We start from the raw sequence: 27,185 nt of genomic DNA on the forward strand, positions 1-27,185 counted from the left end.
GCAGAATTAGTAGGAATGGAAATAACCTGGTTTCAGATCCAAATGTCCTATAATCAAATGTACTCTCTCTTAACCCTGAGAAAAATCAGGTTAGGATTCCTGCTCTAGTGGCCTGGGTTTACAGTGAGAAATCTGCCCCAGAGTTATACATCCAAATATAGAACTGCAGTAACAGAGAATATGATTCTTAAAAGAGGTAGCTCTTGCAGATACTGTATTAATAAATTTCTGTTCTACCATCCATAGAGTGCTGTTCAAGAAAGGGTATATGTAATATGGAAAGGACCAATGATTCCACGTTGACAGAATTTGTCCTTGTTGGGCTTTCTGCCCACCCAAAGCTCGGGACAGTTTTCTTTGTGCTAGTTTTGTGGATGTACCAGATGATCCTTCTGGGAAACGGAGTCCTTATCTCAGTAATCATCTTTGATTCTCACTTGCACACCCCCATGTATTTCTTCCTCTGTAATCTTTCCTTCCTGGACATTTGTTACACAAGCTCCTCTGTCCCACTAATTCTTGACAACTTTCTGACAGTAAGGAAAAGGGTTTCCTTCTCTGGGTGCATGGTTCAAATGTTTCTCTCCTTTGCCATGGGGGCCACAGAGTGTGTGCTTCTAGGCATGATGGCACTTGATCGCTATGTAGCCATCTGCTACCCACTGAGATATCCTGTCATCATGAGCAAAAATACCTATGTGCCCATGGCAGCTGGGTCCTGGGTCATTGGGCTTGTTGACTCAGTGGTGCAGACATCTCTCGCAATGCAGTTACCATTCTGTGCTAATAATGTCATTAACCATTTTGTCTGTGAAATTCTGGCTATCCTAAAACTAGCCTGTGCTGATATTTCAATCAATGTGATCAGCATGGCAGGGTCAAATCTGATTGTTCTGGTTATTCCACTGCTAGTAATTTCTATCTCTTACATTTTTATTGTCACCACTATTCTGAGGATCCCTTCCACTGAAGGAAAATGTAAGGCCTTCTCCACTTGCTCAGCCCACCTAACAGTAGTGATTATATTCTATGGAACCATCTTCTTCATGTATGCAAAGCCCAAATCTAAAAGCTCTGTTGGTGCCGATAATCAAGACATCATTGAAGCCCTCATCTCTCTCTTCTATGGAGTAATGACTCCCATGCTCAATCCTCTCATCTATAGTCTGAGGAACAAGGATGTAAAGGCTGCTGTGAAGAACATGCTGGGTAGAAGAAACTCTGATGGAATCTGATTACTGATTTACACTATGTGACTGAGTATCCAAAGCTGCTGCAGACACAAAATTTGAAGAGAAAATTACCACGTGAAAACCAGTTAACCACATGGAATTCAGTATCATCTGACAGAAATATTTTGGTGGCTGTTGTTACTATCAGCTTTTTGTTTTAACTACAGAAATAAAACATGCTTGTGGTTTTAAAAAATACTATTATGGAAATTCAAAATGTTGAAAAACTCTTAAGAAGCCCCAGCAAAATATAGTCACTCTTAAGCCTTTAGAAAGTAATACAGGCAAAATGTGTACTAAAAACACCTGAAACTAATATAACACTGTATGTTAACTAACTGGAATTAAAATAAAAACTTATAAAAAAAACATAATAATACTGAAATGGAAATATATAATAAGGAAGAAGTAAATGCTCAGTAAAAAAAAAAAAGTGTATTAAAAATACTCTGTAACTTGGGGGCACCTGGGTGGCTCAGTCGTTAAGTGACTGCCTTTGGCTCAGGTCATGATCCCAGGGTCCTGGGATTGAGTCCCACATCGGACTCCCAGCTCAGCGGGAAGCCTGCTTCTCCCTCACCCACTCCCCCTGCTTGTGTTCCCTCTCTCTCTCTCTGTCAATTAAATAAATAAATAAAATCTTTTAAAAAAATACTCTGTAACCTAAAATAAGTACATTTTAATTAATTATGCAAAAAGAATATTAATTGGAACATGGCATATTATATATTCATTTTAATTTATTCACTTCTTTACTGTTTGTGTCCACCCTATAAGCTCTATGAGAATAAGAACTTGTCTGTTTATTACCCTACTGCATCCCACAGACCCAGAATAGATCCTGGCACATAATGCTTGATAAATATAAATATTTATTTTAATAAATAAATGAACTGTGTCTTGTTAAAGAGTAGGAATGTATGTCTATCATATCTGAGGTAACAAAGCTTATTCAAAAAGAAAGCTGATTCAATGTAATATTTTCAAAATAAATTATACTGGCTTTGAAATATGAACTCCCCTAATAGTTAAAATAATACCTTTTAGTTTCTACGTGATGTGTATTATAATGTAGAGGAAGAGGTTTTGTTAACTAGCTACCATAACTTATCTGGATTTGGTATATAATGAGACTAAGGTAACTAAAAGAGTCCCCTGGTAATGCATCCTAAGTTTTAACATAATAAAATGGAGGTGACATGGTAGCCCAGTTCCTCTTGGACTTTGACAAGAGACCAGGTGGTAATGGGAACTACTTTCCTACTCTGCATTGGATCACATAGCTCTTAAGCAGTAAGAGAACTAGACAGAACTGGTAATTGCAATAAAAGGATAAGAAGTAACAAAAGAAAAAGAGTCAAATCACTCAATAAACTAAAGAGCTATAGGGTTTTGGTGTTGGCAATAAGACAAAAATGGGCCCAGGGCGCCTGGGTGGCTCAGATGGTTAAGCGTCTGCCTTCGGCTCAGGTCATGATCCCAGGGTCCTGGGATCGAGTCCCACATCGGGCTCCCGGCTCAGCGGGGAGCCTGCTTCTCCCTCTGACCCTCTCCCCTCTCATGCTGTTTCTCTCTCACTCGCTCTCTAAAAAAATAAATAAAATCTTTAAAAAAAAAAAAAAAAAAAAATGGGCCCAAACCGAGATGATCTCTAATGATTAAAGAGTGCAGCCATATGGAGCAGTGCCAATGTGAGGACAGAAGCCCCATTTCCATGGAAGCAACTGAGTCACCTGTATCAATAGAAGAAAGCATTCCTTTTATCTAGCCCTTTGAAGAGTCTGTGGGATTTGAAATGGAACACAAGTCTAAAGTAAGACTATAACTACTAAATTCTAAGAGTAAGCCCATAATATCTTCCTTTCTCGTGAATGGGTAATTAAAGTTACTTCATAAGATTAATTCATGCACAGTACTAAATAGTGCCTGGAACATCCTAAACATCCAATAAACATTGATTGTTTTATTAGAACTAGTGTTGAGTGAACTTCAGTAGGTCAGAAAGCTTTGAGCAGGAGCAAGGTTTTCATACTTATTTTTTATGGAGTAATTTTAATGCTATTAAACTACAGTCTCTCAACTTCAAATCCATTTTCTATGCTCCATTTTGTGTTAGGATTGGGTTACTGAAAACCAATTTCTCCTTTGCTAGCTAGCTTCTGTTAAATTCTTCCCAAAGAGTTACTGGAGAATGGAAGGCTGGCTGATGACAAGGGCTTTGAGCTTCCCTACTTGTTGCTTGTTCCTGTCAGCATCACTCCAGCTATGGGTCTTCACCATGACAATGGCAGCTCCTTAGCTGCCTCCACTATTGGTTTCAGTTTTTAATTTTTCTCTATAACCCAGAATCAGTAGCCTACCAATGCCACCTCCTCAGAGGTTTGATTCTGTCACTCAGCTTTTACTTCTGGAAAATGAATCTTCATATCAAGTGCTTAGTCTGCCTTAAGGTATCTTTAAAGGCAGTAAAATAGGCAATTCACTGCTTGAGAAATGTAGTGAATCAGATAGAGCATAAACAATATATTTGGTCAGACTATGACTTCCATACACAAATAAATAAGAAGGTACTGGGCAAGACATTTGTCTTTCTTCTACAGTTGGTTTCTTCTTTCTAAAAATGTAAATTATGAAAGTCTCTTTAGTATACTCTAAAATAACATAGCAATAGTCATATACTCTGTGAAAGGAGAACCTTGAGTGGTTCACCAACACTAAGATACTTGTGAGAAAGGATAAACTTAGGACTTTGAGAAAAAGAAATGTGAGTATAACTCTTTTCTTTTTTTCTCACCAATGAAATCTTGTCATTTGCAATGACATGGATAGAGCTAGAGAGTATAATGCTAAGTGAATTAAGTCAGTCAGAGAAAGAAAAAAACCATATGCTTTCACTCATATGTGGAATTTAAGAAACAAAAAAAATGAGCAAAGGGGGAAAAAAGAGAGAGAGAGGCAAACCAAGAAACAGACTCTTGAGTATAGAGAACAAACCAATAGTTACCAGAGGGGAGACTGGTTGGGGAATGGGTTAAATAGGTGATTGGGACTAAGGACTTCACTTGTGATGAGCACTAGGTAATGCATGGATGTGCTGAATCACTATATTGTACATCTGAATCTAATATAACATTGTATGTTAACTGTATTGGGATTAAGATTTTAAAAAAGAAGAAATAAATTTAAACAAATGCTAAAATAATAATAAAATAAAATTTATCAAATGTAGAATAAACAGTTTTTTGAGGGAAATGCTTATACTTAAATTCTGATAGGAAACGTGGCTAGAGAAAGAAGGAAACAAAAAGAAAAGGAAGATAAGGATACAGAGCTATCTAAGTAATTTGAATGCAAAGCCAATGTGCAAGCCATTGTGCTATATATTCACATGTTATTATTTCTTACTAAATCTTCACAATAATCATGGAAGGTATATCTTCTTGCTCTTAATTTATAGATGAATAGACTAAGACACATAGAAGTTAAGATCACACAGATTATAAGTGGGAAAGCTAGTTTTCAAACCAGTCTTGACCATAAAAACATCTATTTCCTTTACTGCCTACTGGTCAGAAGGGAGATATTTTGAAGTCCAGTTGCATCTGAATCAGGAAAGTTAATCCAAAGATATTAGAGGGCAAAAAAGTTAAGATATCCTAATTGGATTTATCCTTGGAATTTCTCTAAAGCTGTTAACAGTATATACAGGTGAATTCAGGGGCCCATGATGATCAAGTCTTCAATGATTTCGGGAAAGGCCATGAATAAGAGTGCATAATACTTTGACTTTGTCTTGAGCCCAGTATTGCATCCTCCTCCTTAGAAATTCATTGATTCCTATACTTAAGGTAATAGATGATATCACCAGGAACCAAGTGTTTCAACCAAGCAGAAAACTGCTGAATAAACGTAGGGTCATGAGTTTTTAGTCTGATGCACTTTAGGGAAGATGAATTTTTAGGGCACAAGAATTTTTTGTTTATCAAGGGAGGCAGAAAACATTAATGGAGAGAATACTGAATATGTAAACTATTTAGCTTTGAATCTCACCTCCACATCTACTTAATTAATCTATTAGCTATGCAAGTAGTTTAACTTCTCTGAACCTCAGTTTTCTCATTTGTTGTAAAAATTAAATGTATCAGCTTATTCACCCAAATTTTGCAGCACTTACCTGACTCTAGAGAAAGGGTCTCAGTTTGAAAAACCAAGGAGCCAGAGGAATAGGGAGAGTTCGACTATAACCAGGTTTGCTTGTGGTGATTATGGATCACCAGACTGATGGCATCTAGCCAGTATATAAAGCAAATTTAAACACCAATGATGGTGTTTGCTGCTGTAGATGGTGTGACTCTTGACACAAATATTACAGGTAATGTCTTTACAATATGAGAAAAATCAGGGCAGCCATTACTAACTATATCCCAAATTTTAGGGAAGAAAGAAGTAAAACTACTGAAAGGAGGGCAAGTAAGCTGCCCAAGAGGTAGAAAGAGAGGCATGGCTATGTAGTGTCACAGAGCACAAAAGGGAGAGTCTCAATAAGTTTAAAAGGGACTGTCGCAACTCTAAGAAAAGAAAATGGAAATGCAGACATTGGCAATATTAGAGATATTAATGCAGAGAAGAGGGACTACGACCCACTTGGTTCAGGAATGGTTTCTGTAGGGCAGACTGGAGAGTTACCAGTGGTACATCCAAATTTGTGATAGGATCAGTAGGACCCTAAACAAAGATGAAAGTGTGATACTTTTACTGAGCCAAGATAGGAAATTCTTGTAACTATCCCTGGACAACTTCCATGAGGTTTCTAGAAAACTGGGAAAAGGAAGAAAGAGCCCTCTTTCCTGTTGCAGTTTATTTAAAAATGAAGCAACCACTTCAGTGACTAATGTTTACTGTAGCTCAGGAACAAGAATACCTTAAATATCATTTATGTTGCATATATATTTAATCTTCATAAAAACCTGAAAATATACATATCTTATAAAATAAAGAATGTGTAGTCCAAAAAAAAAAATTATACAAATTGCCCTAGGTCCTACAGGTAGGTAGTGGCACAGTGGGGACTGGAGCACAACTAAACAGACTGCAAATTTCATACACTTCTCATCACCTCATCATGTATTTCAATGTTTTGACTGCTAGAAGACCTTCCTATCTATCTCTCTAGCAAACACACAAAGGACAATTTCCAGCACTATATGACCTCTAATTATTTAAACATGAGGGTTCCAAAGAGGCCAATCGACCTAGGAAGACATTGTTTCTTTTACTTGTTATCTCACATCCTGGTAATCTCTTCCCACAGGAATATAAAACACAGTCTGATATTTACACCTGAGCAGGAAACTACATCTCAGAGGACATCATTAAAAGTTGACTGACCTACTTCTATCTGATTGCAAGGTACAAATAGGTTACATAGGGATGGGATCACATGCTTGCAACAGTCTAAAAGTCAAGCTTGTTAAAGCTTGTAACTTTTCAACAACACTCTTCCCACCACAAGTTTTCTGGAGGGAATCTGGGACTGTTCCTAAGAGATTCATTTCTCCTCCTTAGTTACAACTAAACAGTAAAGAAAAGAGTATATGAGATCATCATGTGGAAAATTCTAAAAGTGCAATCATTTTATTCTGTGAAGAAAAAGCATTCCTTGATGCATTGCCATCACCAAGTCATTAATAAAATATAATTAGACAAGGTAAAGAATAAATATTCTAATAAAAACATTGAGTTAGGGTCAGAAGTGATAAACTAATGGGAATGGGATATTATAGCACATATATTTTGTTTAGTTACATAGAATTAAAGAGATTTGCCACAGTCCTCACTCCTCCATATTGCTCTAGACCCAGTTTGCTTTACTCAAGTATAATCATTGCATAGCAGTGAAGATGTTTGAATTTGTAACTCCCAAGAGACATGAAGTCATGCAGACAGTCCATTTTCATCCTGGGAAATTAATTGAAGACCCATATAATTAATGTTGTGATTCTTTTAATCTTTTTTTTGTTTGAAAAATAGAATTTTTTTTGTTTGAAAATAGAATGATCTAACTTTTGAAATAAAGAGTACCTTTTCTCCAATAGTCACATAAATCCAGGACAATCATAGGGCAGGACACTATAATGGAGAATCCTGAAGCACCTAGAGTAGGATTCAATAAGTACTAAGATTTTTCTCTAACTCAGAATTTACATAATCTATAATGACATCTAAATATGGCACAAGTGCTCAGCTCAGGACCAGTAAAATGAAAATGGCAAAAAAACAAAGAATGGTAAATAAAAAAAATCATACTAATCAGCACACCTTTGTAACAGGACTATTCATCACATCAATTCAGAATCACTGAGGAATAATCATGACTACCCTCAAAGAGCAACCTGTTCTCCTAGGGTACTTTTGGGGGATACACATGAACAAATTTGTTCATCTGCTACTAGATATGTGAACATCCATGACTGAAATTTTAATATGCAAAATGCCCAAGGTTTTTAAGAGTAGCAATATGATATATATTCATGAGATCATCAACGGAGAGAATATCTGTACTGAATATAACACAAATGTATTAATACTACCTAGCACCCAACAAATAAAAATTTATCAGTATCTGTCCCTTTGGCATCTGGTGGCATTGGACATAGGAATCTGCAGTGAGAAGGGAATTGGGCCATGCTCACCTGCCGACTCTTGTTTCCTGTCAACCCTGCTCTCACCCACTCCCACTCCACACAAAGCTCCAGAAGGAATGAAAGTGCTATCTGGCTGCAATTGAAACTCTCACATATGAGCATGGGAATGCCAGACTTGACCCTTGAAAGTATGAGCCCTGCTTCTTCCAAATGTATTACCTTTACTTTTATAGGAAAACTGCTGTATGTGAAAGTAGAGAACATGTAGTCAGATGGCAATATCTTCTCTCATTTTCAGACAAATTTCACTGTCTATAAAGTAATCCTCACAAGATATCAAGTTGTAGCCATTTCCCAGTTTGACTATGGATGTTAAACTAAGTCCTGACAAGAGATGATACTCAAAAAATATTTAATAAGTAAGGCATAGGCTACAACAAATCAGAACAGAAACCCAGCTGGAAGCATATTAGGCTATAAGCAGAGTAGTAGTTTGATCTGTATCACATTTTAAGAAGATCCACCATGCTATCTGGAGAATATATTGAAGGGCAGCAGAGTGAAAGCTGAGAAGCCAGTTAGGAGCTGTGGCAGAAATGCCATGTTAAGCAAGAGCTCGTGACTTGTCTAAGCTGTGCATTACTGATCTTCGTGTCTCCCATGGCTTTTTGGTCTTCCAAAGTGCCTGTTGAGTTAAATTGACTTGAATACACTTATCAAGAAAAATAAGCCTCCTCTAATTTAGATGGAGTTATCTTAAATCATTTGTCAAGGTTTTGTGTAATCAAATTCAAAAAGTTATATAATTTTGTCTCACACAAGCAATCTGTATTTTCCCCAACTCATAAAAAAATAGATTCCATTCTTTGGTGGCAGTGATTCACTTTGATGCTCTTTCTATTGATTTTTATAGCTTCATATTGAGGCAGCATGATCATACGTCTGTTTTATTTACCAAAACCAACTGAGAGTGATTATTTGTAGCATCAACATTAGGCAAACTATACTCAGATTCACTGACTCATAATCAAATACAATAATGCTAACTGTCTTCTATGGAGTACCTATTAGATACCAAAAACCATGAAAAGTACTTTTTATCACATAACAGCCTAACAATGTAGTTATAATACTCACTTTACAACTCAAATAACTTACTCAAGGTCAACAAGCTACAAGTCAGGAAACTGAGGTCCTAACACATGTGTATCCAACTCCAAAGTAAAATGCTTTCTATAATAGCAAAATGCATATTTAAAGTCATTGATATAATTAAAATAGCAAGCACTTTTCCTGAGTACCTAGTATGAATCCATAACTATATTAGGTTCTTCAAATGCATTGCCTCATTAATTCTCAGAATAATAATATCAGGTAGGAATTTTTAAGTTCCTTATTTTATAGACATGGAACCTAGGGTTAGAGAGGTGTAGTGACCTCACTGAGGTCATAGAGGTAGTACTTGACAAAACTGGACTGTCTAACTCCAGAATCCAAGGTTCTCAACCACCTCACTCTCTGCCTCCTAAATTGCAGAAAATACTTCGCTCCTGTAGAGTCAGGCAAAACCAGTAACCAGAATATAATACATAGGAGAGGTCCTTATTTATCACAAAGAGCCTCATAATCCTAAAATATTCTCTTCAGTAATACATGTTCTTAATTATTTTAACCAAACACATGGGGAATGGCTGAAGGAACAAAGAATTGTAGCCTGGTGCAAGAAAGACTCAGAGGAAGGCAGCTCAAGATGATGGCATAGGAAGACCCTCAATTTACTTCCTCCCATAGACACTACAAACCTATAGCTACATATGACATAACTCCCTCTTAAAAAGACCTGAAAACTAGCTGAACAGCTCCTCCAGAACAAAAGATAAGAGGGCCTCATCGAGATAGGAGAGGCAGAGATGTGGTCTCACCAAAAATCTTACCATCTCTCTGCCTCTGTGTTGTGACCCACAACCAGGAGACCAGGAGAGATGTTACAAATATAAAGTTTCTCCCTGAGAAGCAAGTGTTTGTGCCCCACATTAGGCATCTTAACTCTTGGGAACTGCAAAAGAAAAATGAGCTCCCAAAACATCTGTCTTTGAAAACCAATGGGGCTTATATCCAGGAGAACCATAGGGCTATAGGGAAATGACACTGCTTTTAAAGGGCTTATGCACAGACTTGCTTGCCCTAGGACCCAGCACAAAAGGAGCAGTTGGAAAAGCACCTAGACCAAATGTGAAGGAGATTCATTTACTAATCTTACAGTGTCTTCCAGAGGAGCAGGAGCCTATTAGGACTCTCTCAGGAACACAGGCACTGGTGGACCTCAATCTTGCCAACACTGGTGCTTGCACTGCAATTTTTGCACTCTTCCACTAACCAGCTAGTGCTGTGGGTGGACCTGGTCCCTGTGACAAGCACCCCACACCCATGCTTCCCCCACAGCCCCAGTAAAGCCAGTGGGTGCGCATAGCCCACAGAGAGGACAACCTTTATGTGCCTGGCTCTGGTGGCCAGAAAGGATTGCATTTCTGGGCCCCATGGGTTTGAAACAATTGGAGAGACAGTTCTTGGCAGGCTACCACCTCCAGAGCACTGCACAGACAGAAGGCCAAAATACACTCCCAGTCTTCCTGTGAAAAAGGCCTATTTACTTGTCCTGGAGCTTCAGCCTAAGGGGCAGGCTTCAAGATGACCACACATCTGGAGGCTACAGAAGTACTCTCAGGAAACATAGGCCAGGAAGTGCCATCTTTGTATTCTCCCTTGGCCTTGCTACAGCTTGCCAGTACCTCCCAGAAAGGAGCTCATACACTTGCCTGGAGCCCTCGTTTGTGCAACTGTCTCCAAGGAGACATCTCCAGATCACCTGGTCTGAAGGTCAGCAGAGTTTATAACTGCTGTCCCATAGGACTGTATATATTTGTGTAATTTAAGCATGCTACCGGAGAGTCTAGGTTCCAGTCAGCCTGAAACTAGGGGCTGATTGGGATCCCTCCCTCTGGAACACTCAGAGGACTTGGCTCTCCCTCAACAACTGGTATCTATCAAGAATAAATCAGGCTGCTTAGACATTCACAAAAGTTTGAGAGACAACCAAGAGGTAGGGCAAGGTTAAACAAGAAGTTTCATCTCCTACACAAGGCCACTCCCTTAAGACTGGGAGAGATAGCTATGTCACCTTACCCATAGAAACAAATACAGAGAGTCAAGCAAAATGAGGAGACAGAGGAATACATTCCAAATGAAAGAGCAAGATAAAACTACAGAAATAAACTGTAACGAAATAGAGATAAGTAATTTACTTGATAAAGAGTTCAAAATAATGTTCATAAAGATGCTCATCAAACTCAGGAGAAGAATGGACGAACATGACAAGAACTTCAACAAAGAGATGGAAAGTATGAGAAAGTACCAAACAGAAGTCACAGAGCTAAAGAATGCAAAAACTGAACTGAAAAGTATACTAGAGAGATTCAATAGCAGACTAGACAAAGCAGAAGGAATCAATGATCTGGAAGACAAGACAGTGTAACTCCCTCAACAGAGCTGCAAAAACAAAAAGAGTTCTAAGAAGTGAACATGGGTTAAGGGACCTATAGGTCAACATAAAACAGAATAACATTCTCATTACAGAGGTACCAGAAGGAGAAGGGGGGGAAGAAAACTTATTTGAAGAAATAATGCTGAAAAATCCCCTAACTTGGGGAAGGAAACAGACATCCAGATAAAGGAAGCCCAGAAAGTTCCAAACAATACAAACCCAAAGAGATCCACACCAAAACACATAATTAAATGTCAAATTTTAAAGATAAGAGAGAATGTTAAAAGCAGCAAGAGGAAAAACAACTTGTTACATACGAGGGAAACTCCATTAGACAATCAGTATATTTCTCAGCAGAAACTTTGCAGGCCAGAAGGGAGTGGCATGATATATTCAAAGTGCTGAATGCAAAAAAATTCCACCAAGAATACACTACCTGCCAAGGTTATTCAGAATTGAGGAAAAGAGAGAGAGCTTTCCAGACAAACAAAAACTAAAGGAGTTCATCACTACTAAACTGGGCCAACAGGGGCACCTGGATGGCTCAGTTGGCTAAGCTTCTGCCTTCGGCTCAGGTCATGATCCCAGGGTCCTGGAATCGAGCCCGGCGTCAGGTTCCCTGCTCAGCAGGTAGCCTGCTTCTCCCTCTCCCTCCCCTGCTCGTGCTCTCTCTTTCTCACTATCTCTCTTTCTCAAATAAATAAAATCTTTTTTTAAAAGGTTTTATCTATTTATTTGACAGAGAGAGATAGCAAGAGTGGGAACACAAGCAGGAATGGAAGAGGGAGAAGCAGGCTTCCTGCTGAGCAGGGAGCCCGATGTGGGGCTCAATCCCAGGATGCTGGGATCATGACCTGAGCCGAAGGCAGATGCTTAATGACTGAGCCACCCAGGTGCCCCATAAATAAAATCTTTTTAAAAAATAAAATAAACTGGGCCAACAAGAAATATTATAGGGATTCATTTAAGCTAAAAAGAAAGGACACTAATTAGTAAGAAGAAAACATAAGAAAGTAAAAATCTCCCTAATAAGGATAAATATGTAGTAAATGTAGAGGATTAATCACTTATGTGTATGAAGGTTAAAAGGCAAAAGTAATAAAAATAACTATAATAAGAGATACACAAAATAAAAAGATGTGAGTGAAATGTGACATCAGAAACACGTAAGGGGAAAGTAGAAAGTAAAAATGTGGAGTTTTGGAATGCATTCAAACTTAACTTGCTATCAACTTAAAATGAACTATTATATATATATAGCTATTCTATGTGAGCAACATGGAAACCACAAAGCAAAAGGCACTAGGTAGATACACAAAAGATAATGAGAAAGGACTCTAAGCATCACACTATAGAAAGTCACCAAACCAAAAGGGAAGAAAGCAAGGGAAGATAGTAACAGAGAGGAACTACAAAACAACTAGAAAATGTTGACAAACTGGCAAGAAGTACACACTTATCAATAATTAAATGTGAATAATTTAAATGTAAATTTAAATTCTCCAATCAAAAAACACAGACCAGCTGAATGGTTAAATAAACAAGACCCATCCATATGTTGCCTATAAGAGACTCATGTCAGATATAATAACACATACAGACTGAAAGTGAAGGGATGGAAAAAGATGTTTCATGCAAATGGAAACCAATAGAAAGCTGGGGTAGCTATGGTTATATCAGACAAAATAGGCTTCTAATACAAAGACTGTAATAAAAGACAAAGATAAGCATTACATAATGATAATGGGGTCATCCCAGCAGGAAGATACAGCACTTGTATATATTTATGTACCCCACATAGGAGCAACTAAATATATAAAGCAAATATTAACAGACCTAAAGGGAGAAATTGATAGCAATAGCAAAATATATATATATATATAGAGAGAGAGAGAGAGAGAGAACCACAAAAGATTCTGAATAGCCAAAGCAATCTTACCAAAGAGAAAGGCTCCCCTTTCTCCACATCCTCGCCAACATTTGTTCTTTCCTGTCTTGTTAATTTTTGCCATTCTAACTGGTGTAAGGTGGTATCTCATTGTGGTTTTGATTTGTATTTCCCTGATGGCTACTGATGTTGAACATTTTTTTCATGTGTTTGTTAGCCATTTGTATGTCTTCTTTGGAGAAGTGTCTGTTCATGTCATCTACCCATTTCTTGACTGGATTATTTGTTTTTTGTGTGTTGAGTTTGAGTTCTTTATAGATCTTGGATACCAGCCCTTTATCTGTTATGTCATTTGCAAATATCTTCTCCCATTCTGTTGGCTGTCTCTTAGTTCTGCTGACTGTTTCCTTTGCTGTGCAGAAGCTTTTTACCTTGATGAAGTCCCAAAAGTTCATTTTTGCTTTTGTTTCCCTTGCCTTTGGAGACGTGTCTTGAAAGAAGTTGCTGTGGCTGATGTCAAAGAGGTTACTGCCTATGTTCTCCTCTAGGATTTTGATGGATTCCTGTTTCACATTTGGGTTTTCCATCCATTTTGTATTTATCTTTGTGTATGGTGTAAAAGAATGGTCCGGTTTCATTCTTCTGCATGTGGCTGTCCAATTTTCCCAGCACCATTTATTGAAAGCACTGGGTGTTATATGCAACTAATGAATTGTTGAACACTACATCAAAAACTAATGATGTACTATATGTTGGCTAATTGAACATAATAATAAAAAAGGAAGAACGAACAAAGGTGGAGGCATCATGCTCCCTAATTTCGAACTGTACTACAAAGCTATAGTACTCAAAACTCTATGGTACTGGCATAAAAACAGGAACATCAATCAATGAAACAAGAATAAAAAGCCCAGAAATAAACCCACGCATATATGGTCGATTAGTTCACAACAAAGTAGGCATGAATATACAATGGGGAAAGGACAGTCATTTAATAAATAGTGTTGGGAAAATTAGAAAGCTAAATACAAAAGAATAAAACACAAAATTAATTCAAAATTTAAAGACTTCAATGAAAGGCCAGAAACCATGAAACTCCTAGAAATAAAAAGAGGCAGTAAGCTCCTTGACATCGATCTTGGTGATATTTTTATTTTTAATGAGACTCCAAAGTCAATGGTCACAAAAACAAAATTAAACAAATGGGATTACATCAAAGTAAAAGGCATCTGCACAGCAAAGGAAACCATCAACACAATAAAAAAGCAATCTACCGAATGGGAGAAGATATTTGCAAATGATATATCCAATAAGGGGTTAGCATCTAAAATATATTTAAAAACTCATACAACTCAATATCAAAATAACAATCTAATAAAAAAATGGGCAGAGGACTTGAACAGACATTTTTCCAAAGAAGACATACAGATGGCCAACAGGTATATGAAAATGCTCAACATCACTCATCATCAGAGCAATGTAAGTCCAACCATGATGAGATATTATCTTACACCTGTTAGAATGGCTATCATCAAAAAGGACAAGAAAAGATAAGTGTTAGCAAGGATTTGGAGACAATGAAACCCTTGTGCACTGTTGGTACAGTCACCATGTAAAACAGTATGGAGGTTCCTTAAAAAATTAATAGAACTACTATATACATATTATCCAGCAATTCCACTTCTAGATATTTATCCAAAGAAAACAAAAACTCTAATTCACAAGATATATGCATCTGTAGTTTCAGGGCAGCTTCATTTACAATAACTAACCTACTATATCAATGGAAGAATGGATAAAGATATACACATACACACACACACACACACACACACAGGAATACTGTGTGTGAAATGAAAGCAAGCAAACGCCCATTATTTGAATACTCAACCATAAAAAATGAAATTTTGCCATTTGTGACAGCATGCATGGAACTTGAGGGTATTATGCTAAGTGAAATAAGTCAGACAACGAAAGAAAAATACTGCATAATTTCACTTATATGTGGAATCCAAAAAATAAAACAAATGAAAACAAAAAAAACTCAGATATAGAAAACAGACTGATGCCAGAGGGCCGGGGTGAAGGGGGTGAAATAGGTGAAGGAGATCAAGAGGTACAAACTTCCAGTTATAAAATAAATAAGTCATAAGGATCTAATGTACAGCATGGTGACTATGGCCAATAATATTGTATTGAAAATTTGAAAGATGCTAAGAAAGTAAATCTTAAAAGTTCCCATCACAAGAAAAAAAACTGTAACTTTGTATGGCGGTAGATAGTAACTAAGACTTACTGTGGTGATCATTTTTCATTGTATGCAAATGTCAAATCATTATGTTGTATACCTGAAACTAATCTTGTATGTCAATTAACTTCAATAAAGAGAAAAAGACCCAGAAACAGCAATCTGAAAAAACGTGAAAAACTGTCATGGAAATGGAGTATATACTTTTTGCTGTTCCACAAGGAAAGATGGGCGAGGCACACAGAGAGTTATATATACAGTTAAATGTGAAGAACTTTCTAATAATGAGGATTATTCAGAAATAACCTGTGTGGCTTTATAAAGTGCTCTAACCATCACTGGGTTTGGGGGCAGAAGTAAGAGAAACATCAACCATACTGTAAATGTGTTTCTGTCACCTCATAAGGTTTATAACTAAATTAATATAAAGATTATTTCCAGTTCTAAGATCCAACTCTAAATGAATTTTACTGTTTCACTAGAATGACTGTAATAGAGTATGCATTTAATTATCTCTATCTCCCCTTTCATAATTCACTATTCATAATTCACTATGAAAGTTATTGAGATTATTCCAAAAAATAAATAAAATAAAAGCATCCCTTTTAAAGAATAAGTTACAATTATTATTTCAGCATTGTTTATAATAGTAAAAAATGAAAGCAAGCAAACGCCCATTATTTGAAAATAGATTAAATAAATCTTGAGACATAAATATAATGGACTACTATGTAGCCATTATAAACATGTGTTACCCAAGTATTTGATGATATGTGAAAAACTGTTTATGATATAATGTTAAGCATAAGAGGATGTAAATTACAGATAAAGATAGAAATTTTATGATCTATAATATGCTTCTCCTGTTCATCTTTAAAATATTTGAACCTATATTTCTGAACCTATATTTTTCTATCAGCTATGTCCAAGTTCATCTCAACATTGCCATAGTGCCAGGTCCATAAGAGCTGCTCAGTAAGTACTTGATGAATGAATAAGGAGGGATTAATGAATGGGAGGGAATGAATAAGGGAAAAGTGTGGCACATTTTTAATAAAGTATTTTGGAAAAAAGTTAACATTTTTAAAATATCAATCTGTCCCATGCCTTAAACATAAAACATTGTAGTTACCATATGGATGAGACAGAAAAATATCAAGTCAAAAGAAAATTTAATTCATATTTTTTCGGGGATCTACGAAAATCTTACCTTAATGAAAATTAAAATAACAAGTCAAAAATAAGGAAAACCACAAGTTGGAAAAGTATTTGGAAAAAATTTGAAGAACAAAGTGTTAATCTATTAAGAATTCATACTAATTAAGAGGTAAACTATCAAAATACGAAGAGATAGTTAAGCAAAGGATGTGGAAGGACAGCAAAAGAGAAAATATAAGCAACAAATAAACATAGAGGGAATGTTGAATCTAACTGGAAATCATAAAAATGAAAAGCTAAAAGTAATGTTTTATACATGCAGAAAAGAATAAACACGTTCTCTGGTTCCAGAAAATACACAAAAATTTGTCTATGGAAATACTTCAGTAGCACTGTAAAGTGTTAAGTTTTAGATTGGAAAAATAATTTTACATATCTACTAAGAATTCTCTCAATTCACGCACTTTCATTCTATAGTCTTAATCTCTAGAGATTTGCCTTAAATTCCGCATTTTCAGTAGAAGGAAAAGCAGATTAGATAACCTGCTACATAGATATCAATAGTCATTATATCAAAATCACAAAAAATTTGAGACAAATTAAAATATCCAGTAATGGACCCTTAACTCTATGGTCAACTAATCTTTGACAAGTCAGGAAAAAATATCCAATGGAAAAAAAGTCTCTTCAATAAGTGGTGCTGGGAAAATTGGACAGCTACATAGAGAGGAATGAAACTGGACCATTCCCTTACACTATACACAAAGATAAACTCTAAATGGATGAAAGACCTCAATGTGAGACAGGAATCCCTCAAAATCCTAGAGGAGCACCTAGGCAGTAACCTCTTCGACATTGGCCACAGTGACTTCTTTCAAGACACATCTCCAAAGGCAAGGGGAAAAAAAGCAAAAATGAACTTTTGGGACTTCATCCAGGTAAAAAGCTTCTGCACAGCAAAGGAAACAGTCAACAAAACTAAGAGGCAACCCACAGAATGGGAGAAGATATTTGCAAATGACATTAGAGATGCAGGGCTGATATCCAAGACCTATAAAGAACTTATCAAACTCAACACTCAAAAAACTAATAACCCAGTCAAAAAATGGGCAGAAGACATGAACAGACACTTCTCCAAAGAAGACATACAAATGGCTAACAGACATGAAAAAATGCTCAACGTCAGTAGCCATCAGGGAAATACAAATCAAAACCACCATGAGATACCACCTTACACCAGTCAGAATGGCAAAAATTAACAAAACAGGAAACAGCAAATGTTGGCGAGGATGTGGAGAAAGGGGAACCCTCTTATACTGCTGGTGGGAATGGAAGCTGGTACAGCCACTCTGGAAAACAGTATGGAGGTTCCTCAAGATGTTAAGAATAGAGCTACCCTATGACCCAGCAACCGCACTACTAGGTATTTACCCCAAAGACTCAGATGTAGTGAAAAGAAGGGCCATATGCACCCCAATGTTCATAGCAGCAATGTCCACAATAGCCAAACTGTGGAAGGAACCGAGATGCCCTTCAACAGAGGAATGGATAAAGAAGATGTGGTACATTTATACAATAGAATATTACTCAGCCATCAGAAAGGATAAATACGAAATGACAGATGTTGGCGGGGATGCGGATAAAGGGGAACCCCCCTACACTGTTGGTGGGAATGCAAGCTGGTGCAGCCACTCTGGAAAACAGTATGGAGTTTCCTCAAAAAGTTGAAAATAGAGCTACCATATGATCCAGCAATTGCACTACTGGGTATTTACCCCAAAGATACAAAAGTAGGGATCCAAAAGGGTACGTGCACCCCAATGTTTATAGCAGCAATGTCCACAATAGCCAAACTGTGGAAAGAGCCAAGATGTCCATCAACAGATGAATGGATAAAGAAGATGTGGTATATATATATACAATGGAATATTATGCAGCCATCAAAAGGAATGAGATCTTGCCATTTGCAATGACGTGGATGGAACTGGAGGGTATTATGCTGAGCGAAATAAGTCAAACAGAGAAAGACATGTATCATATGACCTCACTGATATGAGGAATTCTTAATCGCAGGAAACAAACTGAGGGTTGCTGGAGTGGGGGGTGGGGTGGGAGGGATGGGGTGACTGGGTGATAGACACTGGGGAGGGTATGTGCTCTGGTAAGCACTGTGAAGTGTGCAAGACTGTTGAATCTCAGATCTGTACCTCTGAAACAAATAATGCAATATATGTTAAGAAAAAAAAAAAAGAAGTAGGGGAAGAATGAAGGGGGGGAAATCGGAGGGGTAGATGAACTATGAGAGACTATGGACTCTGAAAAACAAACTGAGGGTTCTAGAGGGGAGCGGGGTGGGAGGATGGGTTAGCCTGGTGATGGGTATTGAGGAGGGCACGTTCTGTTTGGAGCACTGGGTGTTATGCACAAATAATGAATCATGGAACACTACATCTAAAACTAATGATGTAATGTATGGGGATTAACATAACAATAAAAAAAATTTTTTTTAATTCCAAAAAAAAAAAAAAAGAAAGGATAAATACCCACCATTTGCATCAACATGGATGGAACTGGAGGGGATTATGTTAAGTGAAGTAAGTCAAGCAGAGAAAAACAATTATCATAAGGTTTCACTCATATGTGGAACATAAGGAATTCTGTGGAGGACATAGGGGAAGGGAGGGAAAACCAAAGGGGGAGAAATCAGAGAGGGAGATGAACCATGAGAGACTATGGACCCCAGGAAACAATCTGAAGGTTTCAGAGGGGAGGAGGGTGGGGGGAAGGGGGTAACAGGGTAATGGATATTGAGGAGGGCATGTGTTGTGATAAGCACTGGGTGTTATACTTAAATAATGAATCAATGGACACTATATCAAAAACTATGTACTATACATTGGCTAACTGAACATAATAAAGAAAAATAAACCATATCTATAAATTTAAAAATAAAATAAAGTAATTTAAAAAATAAAAAATAAAATATCCAGTAATATTAAAATTGTAGGCTAGATTATAGTAACTCCACTTAATGATATATTCTTCAAATGTTAAAAAGGAATATTAAAAAGACTATGAAAAATCACAAAACATGTTACTATAAAGTGGCAAATACTAATTAAAATTTATACTGTGATTTTACCAGTATAAAGAAAAATTATGTGGGGGGGAGGAGCAAGATGGCGGAGGAGTAGGAGACCTGGATTTTGTCTGGTTCCAGGAATTCAGCTGGATCCAGGGATCAAACCATTCTGAACACCTACGAACTCAACAGGAGATCGAAGAAAAGAATAGCAACAACTCTCTCAACAGAAAAGTGACCACTTAATGGAAGGTAGGACATGCGGAGAAGTGAATCTGAGGCGATATTCGAGAAGATAGACGGCAGGGGTAGGGAGCCTCCGTTGGCTGCTTCTGGCAAGTGATAGAGCTGCGGAGCACAAAATCAGAACTTTTAGAAGTCTGCTCCACTGAGGGACGTTGCTCCAGTGGCTAAGCGGGGGGTGGAACCCTCGCTGGGACAGTGTGGTCTCAGGACCCTTGGGGTCACAGAAAGACCGGGGGTGCCTGAGTGTGGCAGAGCTCCCAGGTATTGGAGCATGGAAGCTGGCTGCAAAGATGGAGCCCAGGCGCAGACTCTCAGCTCGGGTTGCCATAAACCATGATCCGTGGCACAGTTGGGCCACTGCTCTTCCAACAGGGACCCAACAAGCAGCAGATCCAGGGAGACTCTCCTTCCTCCCCCGGGAGGAGCGGCACGGGAGCTTGCCACAGGGATCTACTGGATTTGGAGACTGCACATGCGGTCGTGTGCCAGAGATAGAAACGCTCGGTAACAGGCCGGGTGAGCACGGGGTGTGGCCGGAGACCGGCGAGTTGGGAGTGATTGACTGCTTGTCTCTGGGGACTCACTGAGGAGTGGAGCCCCGAGTTCTCAGCTCCTCAGGGTGCAGATTGGGAGGCCGCCATTTTCACCCTCATCCTCCAAAGCCAAACGGAAAGCTTGCAGGGAACAAAAGCTCCCGAGAGCAAACCCAAGCAGATTATGTAGCCCAGACCAGCAAGGATGGGGCAATTCCGCCTCCGGCAAAGACATTTGGGAACCATGGCAACAGGCCCCTGCCCCAGAAGATCAGCAAGAACAGCCAGCCAAGACCAAGTTTACCGATCAATGAGAATGGCTGGAGAATCCCCTCCAGCGCTAGGGGAATACCGCACATAGAATTCATGGCTTTTTTACCATGATTCTTTAGTCTTTCAAAGTTAATTTTTTTAACTGTCTTTTTTTTTTTTGAACTTTTCTTTTTCCATTTTTCAACCAAAATCTTATCAATCCCTCTTTTAAAAAATATTTTTTATTTTTCATTTTTAGAGTCATATTCTATCCCTTCATAGTAGTTACCCTTATTTTTGGTATATATATGTAAGTTGCTCTCTTTACAAAAATTTTTTTTTTTAAGATTTTATTTATTTGACAGAGAGAGACACAGTGAGAGAGGGAACACAAGCAGGGGGAGTGGGAGAGGGAGAAGCAGGCTTCCCGCCGAGCAGGGAGCCCGATGCGGGGCTCGATCCCAGGACCCTGGGATCATGACCTGAGCCGAAGGCAGACGCTTAACGACTGAGCCACCCAGGCGCTCCTCTCTTTACAAAATTTTGAGATACAGTTTCTTCTAACAGATCAAAATATATCCTAAGTCTCTAGTGTATGACTTTGTTCTAGTCTCCTGCCTGATCATATTCTCTCCCTTTTTTTTTATCCTCTTCTTTCTTTTTTCAACCAACTTCTTATTTTATCAATTCCTTTTATAAAATCTTTTATAATTTTCATCTTTACAGTCATATTCCATCCCTTCATCATATTAACCCTTATTTTTGTACATATATAAGTTTTTCTTTCTTTAAAATTTTGGGAGGCAGTTTCATTTAACAGACCAAAATACACCCAAAATCTAGTGTGTGGCACTGATCTATGCACCAGCCTGATCATATTTGATCATATTCTGGGTTTTTTTTTCAGTTTGTTTTCTTTTTGTTTGTTTTTATCTTTTTCTTTTTTTTTTCTTTTTTCTTTCTTTCCCTTTCTTTTTCCCCGGTTTCAGGTCTTTTCTGATTTGTTTAGTGTATATTTTCTGGGGACGTTGGTACCCTGTTAACATTTTGTTCTCTCATTCATCTATTCTCCTCTGGACAAAATGACAAGACAGAAAAAATCACCTCAACAAAAGAACAAGAGGCAGTACTGACTGCCAGAGACCTAATCAATACAGACATTAGTAAGATGTCTGAACTAGAGTTTTAGAATGATGATTTTAAAGATACTAGCTGGGCTTGAAAAAAGCATGGAAGATATTAGAGAAACCCTTTCTGGAGAAATAAAAGAACTAAAATCTAACCAAGTCGAAATCAAAAAGGCTATTAATGAGGTGCAATAAAAAACGGAGGCTCTGGGCGCCTGGGTGGCTCAGTTGGTTGAGCGACTGCCTTCGGCTCAGGTCATGATCCTGGAGTCCCTGGATCGAGTCCCGCACCGGGCTCCCTGCTCGTCAGGGAGTCTGCTTCTCCCTCTGACCCTCCCCCCTCTCATGTGCTTGCTCTCTCTCATTCTCTCTCTCTCATATAAATAAATAAAATCTTAAAAAAAAAACAGAGGCTCTAACTGCTAGGATAAATGAGGCAGAAGAGAGAATCAGTGATATGGAAGACAAAATGATGGCAAAAAAAGAAGCTGAGAAAAAGAGAGATAAACAACTAGTGGATCATGAGGGCAGAATTTGAGAGATAAGTGATACCATAAGACGAAACAACATTAGAATAATTGGGATCCCAGAAGAAGAAGAAAGAGACACAGGGGCAGAAGGTATACTGGAGCAAATTAGAGCAGAGAACTTCCCTAATTTGGGGAAGGAAACGGGCATCAAAATCCAGGAGGTACAGAGAACCCCTCTCAAAATCAATAAAAATAGGTCAACACCCGACATCTAATAGTAAAACTTACGAATCTCAGAGACAAAGAGAAAATCCTGAAAGCAGCTCGGGAGAAGAGATCTGTAACCTACAAGGGTAGAAACATTAGATTGGCAACAGACCTATCCACAGAGACCTGGCAGGCCAGAAAGGACTGGCAGGATATATTCAGAGCACTAAATGAGAAAAATATGCAGCCAAGAATAGTCTATCCAGCTAGGCTGTCATTGAAAATAGAAGGAGATAAAAAGCTTCCAGGACAAACAAAAACTAAAGGAATTTGCAAACACAAAACCAGCCCTACAAGAAATCTTGAAAGGGGTCCTCTAAGCAAAGAGAGAGCCTAAAAGCAACATAGACCAGAAAGGAACATAGACAATATACAGTAACAGTCACCTTACAGGCAATACGATGGCACTAAATTCCTATCTTTCAATAGTTACCCTGAATGTAAATGGGCTAAATGCCCAAATCAAAAGACACAGGCTATCAGATTGGATAAAAAAAAAAGACCCATCGATATGCTGTCTGCAAGAGACTCATTTTAGACCCAAAGACACGCCCAGATTGAAAGTGAGGGGGTGGAAAACCATTTACCATGCTAATGGACACCAAAAGAAAGCTGGGGTGGCAATCCTTATATCAGACAAATTAGATTTTAAACCAAAGACTGTAATAGGATATGAGGAAGGACACTATATCATTCTTAAAGGGTCTATCCAACAAGAAGTTCTAACAATTGTAAATATCTATGCCCCTAACATGGGAGCAGCCAATTATATAAGGCAATTAATAACAAAAGCAAAGAAACACATCGACAACAATACAATAATAGTGGGGGACTTTAACAGCACCCTCACTGAAATGGACAGATCATCTAAACAAAAAATCAAAAAGGAAATAAAGACTTTAAATGACACACTGGACCAAATGGACTTCACAGACATATTCAGAACATTCCATCCCAAAGCAAAAGAATACACATTCTTCTCTAGTGCCCATGGAACATTCTCCAGAATCAATAACATCCTAGGTCATAAATCAGGTCTCAACAAGTACCAAAAGATTGGGATCATTCCCTGCCTATTTTCAGACCACAATGCTTTGAAACTAGAACTCAATCACAAGAGGAAAGTCAGAAAGAACTCAAATACATGGAGGCTAAAGAGCATCCTACTAAAGAATGAATGGGTCAACCAGGAAATTAAAGAAGAATTTAAAAAATTCGTGGAAACAAAGGAAAATGAAAACACAAATATTCAAAATCTTTGGGATGCAGCAAAGGCAGTCCTAAGGGGAAAGTACATAGCAATACAAGCCTTTCTCAAGAAACAAGAAAGGTCTCAAGTACACAACCTAACCCTCCACCTAAAGGAGCCAGAGAAAGAACAGCAAATAAAGCCTAAACCCAGCAAGAGAAGAGAAATAATAAAGATCAGAGCAGAAATCAATGAAATAGAAACCAAAAGAACAGTAGAACAGATCAACGAAACTAGGAACTGGTTCTTTGAAAGAATTAACAAGATTGATAAACCCCTGGCCAGACTTATCAAAAAGAGAAGAGAAATGACCCAAATCAACAAAATCATGAATGAAAGAGGAGAGATCACAACCAACACCAAAGAAATACAAACAATTAGAAGAACATATTATGAGCAACTCTATGCCAGCAAATTAGATAATCTGGAAGAAGTGGGTGCATTCCTAGAGATGTATCAACTACCAAAACTGAACCAGGATGAAATAGAAAACCTGAACAGACCTATAACCACTAAGGAAATTGAAGCAGTCATCCAAAATCTCCCAACAAAAAAAAAACCCAGGGCCAGATGGCTTCCCAGGGGAATTCTACCGACATTTAAAGAAGAATTAATACCTATTCTGAAACTGTTCCAAAAAATAGAAATGCAAGGAAAACTTCCAAACTCGTTTTATGAGGCCCCCATTACCTTGATCCCAAAACCAGACAGAGACCCCATCAAAAAGGAGATTAAAGTCCAATATCCTTGATGAACATGGATGCAAAAATTCTCACCAAAATACTAGCCAATAGGATCCAACAGTACATTAAAAGGATTATTCACCACGACCAAGTGGGATTTATCCCTGGGCTGCAAGGTTGGTTCAACATCCTCAAAAAAATCAACATGATACAATACATTAACAAAAGAAAGAACAAGAATCGTATGATCTTCTCAATAGATGCAGAAAAGCATTTGAGAAAGTACAGCATCCTTTCTTGATCAAAACTCTTCAGAGTATAGGGATAGAGGGTACATACCTCAATATCATAAAAGCCATCTATGAAAAACCTACAGCAAATATCATTCTCAATGGGGAAAAACTGAGAGCTTTCCCCTTAAGGTCAGGAACATGGCAGGGATGTCCACTATCACCATTGCTATTCAACATAGTATTAGAAGTCCTAGGCACAGCAATCAGACAACAAAAAGAAATCAAAGGCATCCAAATCGGCAAAGAAGAAGTCAAACTCTCACTCTTTGCAGATGATATGATACTTTATGTGGAAAACCCCAAAGACTCCACCTCAAAACTGCTAGAACTCCTACAGGAATTCAGTAAAGTGGCAGGATATAAAATCAATGCACAGAAATCAGTGGCATTCCTATACACCAACAACAAGACAGAACAAAGAGAAATTAAGGAGTCGATCCCATTTAAAATTGCACCCAAAACTGTAAGATACCTAGGAATAAATCTAACCAAAGAGGCAAAGAATCTGTACTCAGAAAACTATAAAATACTCATGAAAGAAATTGAGGAAGACACAAAGAAATGGAAAAACGTTCCATGCTCATGGATTGCAAGAACAAATATTGTGAAGATGTCAATGCTACCTAGAGCAATCTATACATTCAAAGCAATCCCTATCAAAATACCATCAACTTTTTTCAAAGAAATGGAACAAATAATCCTTAAATTTGTATGGAACCAGAAAAGACCCCGCATAGCCAGAGGAATGTTGAAGAAGAAAAGCAAAGCTGGCGGCATCACAATCCGGACTTCAAGCTCTATTACAAAGCTGTCATCATCAAGACAGTATGGTACTGGCACAAAAACAGACACATACATCAATGGAACAGAGTAGAGTGCCCAGAAATGGACCCTGAACTCTATGTTCAACTAATCTTCAAAAAGCAGGAAACAATGTGCAATGGAAAAAAGACAGTCTCTTCAACAAATGGTGTTGGGAAAATTGGACAGCCACATGCAGAAGAATGAAACTGGACCATTTCCTTACACCACACACAAAAATAGACTCAAAATGGTTGAAAGACCTCAGTGTGAGACAGGAGTCCATCAAAATCCTAAAGAAGAACACAGGCAGGAACCTCTTCGACCTCAGTTGCAGCAACTTCTTCCTAGAAACATCGCCAAAAGCAAGGGAAGCAAGGGCAAAAATGAACTATTGGGACTTCATCAAGATAAAAAGCTTTTGCACAGCAAAAGAAACAGTCAACAAAACCAAAAGACAACCGACAGAATGGGAGAAGATATTTGCAAATGACATATCAGATAAAGGGCTAGTATCCCAAATCTATAAAGAACTATTTTTTTAAAAGATTTTATTTATTCATAAGAGACAGAGAGACAGAGAGAGACAGGCTCCCCGCTGAGCAGGGAGCCCGATGCGGAACTTGATCCCAGGACCCTGGGATCATGACCAGAGCCGAAGGCAGATGCTTAACCATCTGAGCCACCCAGGTACCCTATAAAGAACTTCTTAAACTCAACACCCAAAGAACAAATGATCCAATCAAGAAATGGGCAGAAGACATGAACAGACATTTTTCCAAAGAAGACATCCAAATGGCCAACAGACACATGAAAAAGTGCTCAACATCTCTCAGAATCAGGGAAATCCAAATCAAAACCTCAATGAGATATCACCTCACACCAGTCAGTATGGCTAAAATTAACAAGTCAGGAAATGACAGATGTTGGAGGGGATGCGGAGAAGGGGAACCCTCCTACACTGATGGTAGGAATGCAAGCTGGTGCAGCCACTCTGGAAAACAGTATGGAGGTTCCTCAAAAAGTTCAAAATAGAGTTACCATATGACCCAGCAATTGCACTACTGGGTATTTACCCCAAAGATACAAATGTAGGGATCCAAAGGGGTACGCGCACCCCCAATGTTTATAGCAGCAATGTCCACAATAGCCAAACTGTGGAAAGAGCCAAGATGTCCATCAACAGATGAGTGGATAAAGAAGAAGTGGTATATATATACAATGGAATATTATGCAGCCTTCAAAAGGAATGAGATCTTGCCATTTGCAACGACATGGATGCAACTGGAGGGTGTTATGCTGAGCGAAATATGTCAATCAGAGAAAGACATGTATCATATGACCTCACTGATATGAGGAATTCTTAATCTCAGGAAAAAAACTGAGGTTCGCTGGAGTGGTGGGGGGTGGGAGGGATGGAGTGACTGGGTGATAGACATTGGGGAGGGTATGTGCTATGGTGAGCACTGTG

The 27,185-nt window shown here is 38.1% G+C and overlaps 1 protein-coding gene across 2 annotated transcripts; it reads left to right on the plus strand.

The window, feature by feature from the left end:
• The first annotated feature begins 272 nt into the window (after positions 1-272).
• On the plus strand, positions 273-8,274 carry LOC110581603 (olfactory receptor 13C8). 2 transcript variants are annotated; one of them, XM_021691523.1, is made up of 2 exons: positions 276-1,204; positions 8,259-8,274. In XM_021691523.1, exons 1-2 carry the CDS (start codon positions 276-278, stop codon positions 8,272-8,274), a joined length of 945 nt encoding a protein of 314 aa, XP_021547198.1. The 2 variants fall into 2 exon arrangements, with proteins under 2 accessions (XP_044776497.1, XP_021547198.1); XM_044920562.1 differs by lacking the exon at positions 8,259-8,274 and having other exon boundaries at positions 273-1,235.
• The last annotated feature ends 18,911 nt before the right edge of the window (positions 8,275-27,185 follow it).

Source organism: Neomonachus schauinslandi, chromosome 13, assembly GCF_002201575.2.
Source record: "Neomonachus schauinslandi chromosome 13, ASM220157v2, whole genome shotgun sequence".
Classification (NCBI taxonomy): domain Eukaryota; kingdom Metazoa; phylum Chordata; class Mammalia; order Carnivora; family Phocidae; genus Neomonachus; species Neomonachus schauinslandi.